Source organism: Psittacula echo (assembly GCF_963264785.1).
Source record: "Psittacula echo genome assembly, chromosome: 2".
Classification (NCBI taxonomy): domain Eukaryota; kingdom Metazoa; phylum Chordata; class Aves; order Psittaciformes; family Psittacidae; genus Psittacula; species Psittacula echo.
In genome coordinates this window covers 161,718,414-161,728,228 of record NC_137737.1, presented here as the reverse complement: position 1 = coordinate 161,728,228, position 9,815 = coordinate 161,718,414, and the positions used below count along the sequence as shown (strand labels likewise).

General features: G+C 43.0%; 1 protein-coding gene across 1 annotated transcript; it reads right to left on the bottom strand.

Annotated features, from left to right (window-relative positions):
* Positions 1 to 2,023: 2,023 nt before the first annotated feature.
* On the bottom strand, positions 2,024 to 8,491 carry FAM83H (family with sequence similarity 83 member H; the record flags this gene model as incomplete). Its single annotated transcript, XM_080610677.1, has 4 exons — positions 8,036 to 8,491; positions 6,820 to 6,984; positions 6,347 to 6,471; positions 2,024 to 4,667 (listed from the first exon to the last, which is right to left on the bottom strand). Exons 1-4 carry the CDS (start codon positions 8,480 to 8,482, stop codon positions 2,024 to 2,026), a joined length of 3,381 nt encoding a protein of 1,126 aa, XP_080466803.1. The 5' UTR covers positions 8,483 to 8,491.
* Positions 8,492 to 9,815: the final 1,324 nt, after the last annotated feature.

Sequence of the window (9,815 nt, the reverse complement as noted above, 5' to 3'; positions counted from 1 at the left end):
AAAAGAGATGTGTCATTCTAGTTCTGGTCAGGAACATGCTTTTACACTGAACACACCATGCTGAGTAAAAGAAAATTCTAAAATTAAAATATACAGCAAAATTCTAAAATATTAATGTAATCTGTGACTACAGCAATCATTAAATATCTAACTTTGTTACGGAATGGTGCTGGAGCTGGTGGGTTTGGGAAAGGCTGGGGAGGTGTGGAATGATGTAAGACTTGCACGGAACAGAGCTAGCACATATATAATAGGATATGTACCTATATAGCCTATCTTCCTCTCTAGAGTAAAATAATTTCTATCTGTATCATCTGGAAGAGAACAACTGTATTTATCATTACAGTTCATTCTGGGACCCACCAATAACTGAATCTGATTCATTACTAAGAACAGACAAAATAAGTATACACACAGCATTACAGCATTCTTTTATGAATTTATAGGTATGTAACAGATTTTGGGTTGTTTCTGAAATAGTATACAGTTGTACAATATGGAATAAGAAATCCAGTTCAGCTTTGTTTCCAGTAATTGTTACAGATATGTAAATAATATAAAGCCTGCTGAGCTATGTAAAGCCTGCTACCATGGGAGCTGGCATTCTCAAAAAGGAACTAAAGTTTTAAAGACTCTCTACTAAAGTTACCTTCAGGAATTGATGCAGCCTCTTGTCTCCATCTGTCAGCCACATACCTGAACTGGTTTGCTGAGCTTGCAGCTAGTGTCACAAGTGACTACTCAGGAACCCCAGGCTAACGCGAATGGGAAATCCATGTGAGAGCATCTCTTTGGACTATGGTACAAAGATCAAGGGGAAGAAAAAAAAAAAACAAACAAACAAAAACCCCACCAAACAGTTCGGCAATCCTGCTGGATGCCAAGCAGAGAGAGTCCAAGCTGAGGAGAAAAAAAGCTAAGGAACTAAATATTATGTACAGTGTATTCATGATAGCCTCTGTGTCTACCTTCTGTCATCCAAAGACACTGTAACTCAACAGCATGAACCTACAGGCTAATCTGGACTGGTTAAGCTGCATGGTTAAGCTTGGTACCAAACTACATGACAGAAAACACTCCTGAGCTTGAAAATTCCAGTAGGCTTATTCCTTCCATTGTTCTGAGTCTCTTCTTCCCCTGTGTTCACATGGACAAATGCGCTAACAAATGAGCGTCCCGCCTCCCTGCAGTCACTTAACGAATTGGAGTTACACTGTCAAGGAAGTTACTACTTCGCCAAGATGGCATTTTAGATGCTTCATTGAACTCTGGTCTCAGCTGAAGGGAGTCCTAAACCCAGGTCTTTCTCCATTAATACCATGTCCATGTCCTTTCTTACGGCATTTCAGCTGCTGCTTTCAGCTCACCCCTAGAGCAATACTGCCATTATACATAAGGGAATAAACCAACAGAACCAGAACCAACAGGCTTAGGAAATGGTAAAAACAAAAGCTGAGCATGTTCTGCTGGACAGGACCATGACCACAGATAAGGGTAAAGTTGTTTACAGTATTTTTTTTCTCCTGTAAACCTTCAAAAAGGTGCCTATCTCATTTGATTTGTTATTAGATACAAAGAAGAGATAACTGTACCTGAGAAACAGTTGTTTTTAAACACGTTTTTCCAGTTCACATGCGTGTGTCTGTGTGTCTGTGCGTATCTTTCCTGGACTGAACTTAAGTCTTGAATTTTCTATTTTTTATTCTTTCCTTCTGAAAGTGGAATTGTTTTGTTTGCTGAAAATATTCCCTGAGCATAATATAAAGAGACTCTGACTTTATTTCTTTGGTTTAAGCATCTTGGCAATTTAATAACTTTATTTGAAACATACTGTGATAAGGATGCTGGATACCACATGACTTTATTGGGCAAATTGTGCCACAGGAGTCTAATGCTGAACACATTTCCACTCACTAACCATGAAGAGCATTGCCTATGGTGCTTAGAGCTGTCATAAACAAGTTACTTCCTCATTCCCCTTTGACAGTCAGTGATTATATGGAATTAAATAGTATTTCTATGATCATTTTTTAGTCTTGAAGGTCCCCAGGATTTTGGGCATGAATTTTCCCATCTTCTTGTCTTTGGCATCTGTGTCATATTCCTCTTCACTCTGACTTGTGTGTTCATCCTTTTTGCAGAAGACCTCAAATCTGCTGTAGACTCGCTTCTCCTTCCGCATATTCTCCATTTTCTTTAGTAGGGTATCTCTATCCTCTGATGGTTGCCGCTGAAGATTTCGTTTCTGACTCCCAAAACTCTCTGACCTGTGGATGTTACAGCTTTTCTCCTTCTCACCTTTCCTTTCCAAGCTTGTAGTTGACTTTGAAAGATCAGGATTACTAGTGGATGGTAGTTGCTTGGCCAGTTCAGCTCTGTTCTTCTGACTGTTCGCAGAGATTTGTTCCAAAATCACCTTGGTATCATCACGGAGGTTGCTGCTGTAGAGGATGTTAGCTGTGGATGAAGGAAATCTCCCCTGTGTGGGCTGGCTGCTTTTGGGAGGAAGTGGTGTTGCAAATTTATGGGTTTTTTCTTCCTCCATCATTTCCTGACAGTCCCCTATTGAAGATCGCTTTAGAACCACAGCTTGCTTATCAGACTTTCCAATCTCCAAAGTGGGCTCCTCCTCCAATTTCTTTTCACCTTTTGGGTTCAAAAACTGCTTCAGCCGTAGTGACCCTTTTCTTAAAAATTCCATTGGATTTTGTTCTTGTTTAGAACAGTCTTCCTCAGATTTATTGAGAGAGCTGTCAGATCCTTGACTTCTAGATAAGTTTTCAAGAACTGATGTGGTACTTGTCCTAATCTGTGGTTTCTTCAGTTCTGTACTGACTAATTTCTGAGTGTCTTCTTTGAATGTCACTCTTTCCTTCTTCTCTGGAAGAGTCAACTTTTGAGTGTCTCCTACAAATATAAGACTCTCCTTCTCTGGAAGAGCAGGTTTACTGTCTATGGGGTAAAATCGAGATGATAATTTGTCCACCTTAGTGCCAATATGTGCTAAGGGATCTTTATTCAATGTGTCAATAAGCTGGGGGGGTGATGAGGCCATTGCAAATGGTCTTTCAGCTTCTCCGTGCATTTTGTAAGTACTGCAGGAGTCTTTGGATTCTAGTACCCTACTCTCCAGAATCTTATATTGCACGGATTTGGTGCATTTCTTCTCTGCGTTCTGTGATTCTTCCTGTAGATAACTGGAAACAGCTTTGGTATGAGTGACTGTAGCTCGCTCTGTGTCTTTGCCCACAGCTTTGTACTTCTCTAAAAGTTCTGCCACTTTCGATGAGGTGGCTGTCTTTATAGTTTCATTGTCTTTTGTCAACTCACTGGACATTTGTTCTTTCTGGATCATCTGAACCTTTTCTATTGCGGTGTTAGGCTGATCTAACTTGGCAGCACTGAAAATCAGAGAGGACCTGAGTCTTGAGCTCCTCTGGATCAAAGGATTTATTCTGGACCTAAATGCATCTTGTTTCATTATAGGAGTTTCTTCACCTACTCTATCAGGATCTGCAAATTCTTTGGCACTTTCAATTCCCAGTGACTTGTTGTTAAAAGACATAGGGGATTTGAATGCTGGGATGAGGTCAGTGGGGTGCTTTGGGAGGGTATCCCCAAGAGCATCATTGTATGCCTCTGATTCCATAGGCATTGGAAGACCTTCTTCTGGTTCAGACTGGTATGCATTCAGGTATGAGGAAATCCTCCAGTTACGTAAACCTGTTCTGTTTTCCTGTGTGTTCTTGTCCTCATCTTGGTCCTCCTCTTTGTCTTGTAAGAACAGGCGTTGTTCCAGGCTTTGCTTCTGTGTAGGAGAAGTCTGGCAAATAAATTTCTGTCCTATATTCTGCCTTCTTAACATCATTCCCATTGGGCCATTCCCTGCAGGATTCAGCTGATCAGAGCCATGTCTCACTTCCCTGGAAGAATTTGAAGGTACATAATCCAGCCTTAAGGGGAAACCCTCTTGTGGAAAATTGGATTCAAGTTCAGGGTATCTGGACCCCTCTCCATAGTCTTCCAGTTCATTGAATTGCCTACCACCTCGGATTCTCTCAAAGAGTCCCTGAGGCCTGCCAGGAAGATGGGGATGTTCAAACTGGTACTGGTAGAACTGGTCCTTCTGAAAATGGCTAGACTGGATTTTGAATTCATCCATATTGTTCAAGAACATCTGCCTGGCATACTGCTTAGAAGAAGCAAAGTTTTCAAATGTTCCTTCTGCAAAACTGTGTCTCTTAAAAGCATCCAACTCCAGTTGCTTGGAACGGAGAAAACCCCTGACAGGATCCATCTGGGAATTCTCCATTTCTACCTTTTTATACATTCGCATAGCTGACCCTTCCACAGTATGGCGCAACATGTCATCCCGCCTGAAATTTGACAGGAAGTACCTGTCTGGATCAACTCTGTCCATAAAGGAGGGAAAAAGATTGTCATCCCTTTGGAACATCAGGGGTGCTTTTCTTGGAAAGAAAGGCATGTTATTGCCAAAGGGAGTCATGGCAAATGTGTTGTCTGCCTTTGCCAAGACATTTGCTGGAGGAATAAGAGGTTCTGACTGTGCAAAGAGAATTCGGAATTCTTCATCGAAGCTGGCCACCAGCTCCCCCTGGAAGATGTGTGCAATGCTCCTGTGAATCTTCTCAAAAGACCACATAAAACTACAAAGAAAAATAGAAGTCATGATAGTGTATTAGCATTATACTTGAAACCATTTGCTTGCCTGAAGAAAATTCTCCTGACACTCTTTACTGCCCAGGCAGGCATTCATTGCACACCCTTGTTCCCAAACCTCACAGTTATGAACAGATTTGGCACCACATCTTTGTAGAGGATTTTACAAGGCAATAAATGACCTCTGTTCTGAAAAAGCCAGTCAGGAGTAACAACAGCAAGAGAGCAAGCTGGTGGTAATCCTTGTACAAAGTAGTTGTTCCTGCAATTACTTTGGGTTGTAATTGCTTTTTCATAACTAAAATGTTATGCCCAACTTTAGAAAGAGCAAAGGAAACAACAGCAAGTCAGCCCTACCTCAGCCTGAAGGCAAATTGTGGAGCAAATCTTCCTGGAAGCCATTTCCAGGCACAAGAAAAACAGAAAGACAACTGGGATCAGACAACAGGGATTTACCAAGGGCAAACAATGCCTGACCCAATCTGACTGCCTTCTACAAAGAGATGTCCGGCTGCATGGATGATGGGACAGCATAGCAAGAGTGTCCACATGGCCTTTAGGTCTCATTTTAGCCAAACTGGACCATTAGACTGTATGTGTGACAGTACACAGGAAATTGTGTGGACTGTCAGGCTTAACGGGTGGTGGTCAGTAATTTGAAATCTGACTGATGGACAGACAGTAAGTGGTGTTCCCCAGGGGCCAGGCCTTGGAGAAATAGTCTTTTACACTGTCATTAATGACCTGGACATCAGGGCAGTGTGTACTCTCAGAATGAGGAGATGGTGCAGTTCATGTGCCAGGCAGGGGCTGGGGAAATGTACTGGCAGGAACCTCATGAAATTCAACAAGGGCAAATGCAGAATCTTGCACCTGAGATGGAACAACCTCATCCATCAGTGCAGCTGAGCAGGACTATCTAGGAAACAGCTTGGCTGGAAATGTCTTGATGGTTCTGGCAGGCTTCTCAGGACTATGTAGAGTCTCCCTCCTTAGAGATACTCAAAAACCATCTGGACACAGTCCTGGGCAACTGGCTGTAGGTGTCCCTGCTTCAGCAGGTTGAGTTGGGCCAGATGACTGCCAGAGGTCCCTTTCAACCTCAACCATTCTGTGCAGGAAGGAGGAAGACATTCAGTGTTATGGCTTTTGTCTTCCCAAGTCAAGCTTTCCTTGAAATGGCAACATACCTGTCTGCTGATGGGAAGCAGTGAATGGATTCCTTACTTTGCTTTGCTTGTGTGTGCAGGTCTGCTTTAGCTATTAAACTGTCTTTATCTCAACCCACAAGTTCTCTCATGTGTACCCTTCTCATTCTCTATCACATCGTGCTGCGAGTAGTAAGTGCACATCCGTGTGGGTCTCAGCTGCCTACTGGAGTTAAGCCACAACAGCCTGTAATTAGTGTATCATTTTTACAGATGGTTTACACTCTTGATGTGAAGGAAGCTTGGCTTCAGGTGTCTGGGCTTGTGGCCTTGTTTAATTGGTGTATCTATCTCCGCTGCAAAACGGAGTATTTTTTCTGAAAACTGCTGCTCGGTATCCTTCAGTGAGAAGAGCTTTTGTCACTGGTTTTGGTTTGGAAGTGCCAAAGCACTGCTTTAGCAACTAACCAGCCTCTTGCTCACTGAAACTGGACATGTAACATTGCAGGGCTTCTCACCTGTAGTTGCCACTCAGCACCACCATGCAGTCCACCAAGAGGAATTTCTCTTTCACATGGCCTTTGAAGGACATCCCTGTGCGGCAGTAGTAGGTTGGGCCAGAAACTGTCCTCACCCTTAGGAACTGCAAACAGACAAGGCACTCAGTTGGAAGCTGTTACTTCTCTCCCCCTGCCCCTCCTTCTTCCCCTTGCTCTTATCACTTCCATCCTGCCACTATTCTTATATTCAGCGCTGGTGATTCTGTCTGCATACACCATGGATAGATAAAACCATTTATTAGTGTGTCCTCAGCCTTCATCCCTGTATTGTTGTGTCAGCTCTCCCAGCTTTCTTCATACTCATCTTTCACTAGGCTCTGGCCTGCTTTACCCTTTCTCAGGTTTTTACAGTCACAGCAGCCCCCTGTATTCCAGGACATTTCCCCCTCAGGATGTGAATTAGAGACAGGGCAGGTCTTTGGTTTGCTTACCTCCACATAGTTAAGATTGACTCTGCATTTAGCAGCTGTATCGAGGAAAAGCTGAGAGTTCATCTCATCAAGCAAGATGTACACAGGAACTCTGCGAGCAGCAGCATCCAGCACTTCAAACAGCAGATCCACATCAGTGAAAATGTCCATCACTATGGCTACCACCTAGGAAAAGAATGCAAGAAAGATATCAGCAACCTGCATCTGCTCACATTCCCAAGCTGTGCCAGTGTCTCCATTTCAGCTTCCTTTTTAAACCTTCCCATTTAAAGGTTCCTTTAAATATTGCAGGCCCAAGAACTGGAAACAGAATTGCTATCTAAGGTGCAATTCTGTGTATGAGGGTGAGTGGTGAGGAAAAATCTCACTGCCCCTGAGCAATCCCTTACTCAATAATCCAATGAGAACAGGTGTATTTTTGGTCACGAAAACACAGTGGAAGGTTGTATTAAGCTGCTTGGCCACTACTTGTTCACTACCAGCTTAAACCACGACACTCTCCAACACAGCCCTGCCATTTTTAGATAACCTCCTGGCCAGTGTTCAGTCAGCTACGATACAGCTGCACCTATATGCTGCTAATATGAGAAGAAGCTTCAAAGCTCTAGCTCCCTGTCCTTCCAAACTCTTACCTTATCAGTGAGCATAAATACCTGATGGAAGGGTCTAACGAAGATGGGAGTCAAACTCTTCTCAGTGGTACCCAGTGAAATGACAAGACACAAATTGAAATACAGGAAATTCCAGCTAAACAGGAAAAACCTTGTTTACTGTAAAGGTGACTGAACGCTGAAACTGGTTACCCAGAAAAGTGGCAGAGTCTCCATATCCATCCTTGGAGATACTCAAGAACATGTCCTACATAACCTACTCCAACCAACCCTGCTTTGAGCAGGGAGGCTGGACTAGACCGTTCCCAGAGGTCTAGTCCTCTAGAGGCTCTAGAGGTCTGCAGAGGTGAGGTTCAAAACCTCAACTATTCAGTGATTCTGTGAACTCTTGGAATGTTTTCACATGGCTTTACACACTTTTTCATTAAATCAGAGAGCAGAGGCTAACTTTGATGCAGTAACAGTAGTTTTAGACTCATCCTTCCCCTTTGTCAGGTCCTGGGAACAAAGTTAAGGGAATTAGCAGCAGACCTGATGCATTCCAATTCATCTTTTGCACACATATAATTTTATCTCTGCTCAAGTTGAGCTCTTCATCTTCTTACCTGTTGAGCTGCTCGAATCATTCTGCGAGCCTCCTCCTTAATGCTGGGATTGTCAGGGGGTGGCGGCTGCACGAGGGTTGTCACCTCTGTTCCCCTGAACCCAAAGACCATTGGCCAGCCCAGGTCAAGCTCAGGAACAGCGAGGTCTGAGTTCATGGGCCAGTAAGTCCCAGAGGATCCATCCATGTCATTGTCACCTGCAGTGTCTGTGCTGCCTTCCTGATTGGCGTATTGGGGTTTCTGGAGGTTCTGTATGATGTGGTCCACCTCTGAGTTGCAAAGAAAATCAGGGGCTGCTTCCTCTGTCAGGAAGCGTTGGTAACTTTCTTTGCCCTCTTCAGTAAGCACATCCAGAGCTAAGCGGTAGTACTCCTTGTAATGGGGGGGCAGATAGTTAGGGTCAAGGGGATTGTCCCCCTGTGAGGAGCTTTGAGATCTACGAGCCATGAGGGGAGGGAGAGCTGTAAGAAAAGAACCAATAGTGAGAGCAGTTCCACTCCAGTGACACATCCATCCTCATAAACGGTGAGAGTTGGGGTCCACGATGGCAAAAACCAAAGAGAAAAGATTCAAAGCACACAGAGTAAAGTCGGAGACAGTTCATCCCGAATGGATGGGGAGCCTAGGCAAAGGCGGTAATCACTTCAGTGTTACTTTAACACAATTAAATATTTTGGGGCAAAATAAATAATAGATCAAATTAGGCAGCACTGTGATGAACAAGGACGATGCATCTAACAAAATTCCCAACTTTCTTTTTTAGGCTGCGACTGCTAAGCTTAAATGTGTGGGTTTATTTTAAAGCTATCTTGCCACATACACACCTCTAAAGAACAATGCTGCTGGTTATTACCTGAACTCTATTAAAACTCATTTCAAAATGCTACAAAAATTATTTACTGTATGTAATATGGCACTAAGCCAAAATGTATCTGCATGCATACAAATGCACTCACTAAATTCTTAGAAATTGGGTGTTATAATCTCTCAGCATACGAATAGAAGCAGGGTATGAGTGGAATGCAGGCAAGTATAAGGATATCCTGTTGCTGTGACATGGTCAGACATCAGACAAGTTTTTTGAGATCCATGAAGAAATAAAACCCAAGGGACAAAATTGCTTCATCAGATTCTTGATGATGGGAAAAATCTGAGCTGACGGGGCTGACATTCACTATTGAGACTAAAGACAAATTTGATTTTAACCAAGTTTTGGAATAAAAGCTTGTTGTGCCACAAATACATCTCAGTAAATAATATCCTGCTGATCTGCAAGAAACTCCAAAGCACTTTGGCTTCTGCCCCTCAATTAACATCAATGCTTAGATATCCTCCTCCTGTGGCCGCAGCACTGACATGCCAACAGAAGCTTCCTCATAAGAAAAAAAGGAGCGTGGCTTCCTTGACCACTCATGCAAACTTACATCGATAGGAAGGGATTGCCATGGATGTGGGAGGACGAAAAAAATTTCAGGCCTGTACTATCACTCTTGTTAACAGCCGTAAGTATAACACTAGAATAGTTTCAAGATAAAGCCTGAGTGAGCTTTTTTATCTGACTATGGGCATAGCACCGATCAGTGCTTTGTTACTCCTACCCCAAACTCCCGCAAGTTACTCCTGCTTCAAACTGCAACTCCTAGTAGAGCTGCATGATAGAACAGGAAAAAAATATGGTCTTAATATAAAGGCAGGAACTGAATCTAATATATCCCTGTGTAAAGTACTGCAATAGATAATAATCTTTACATTCTGTACATACCGCTTTATTTGTAATCTG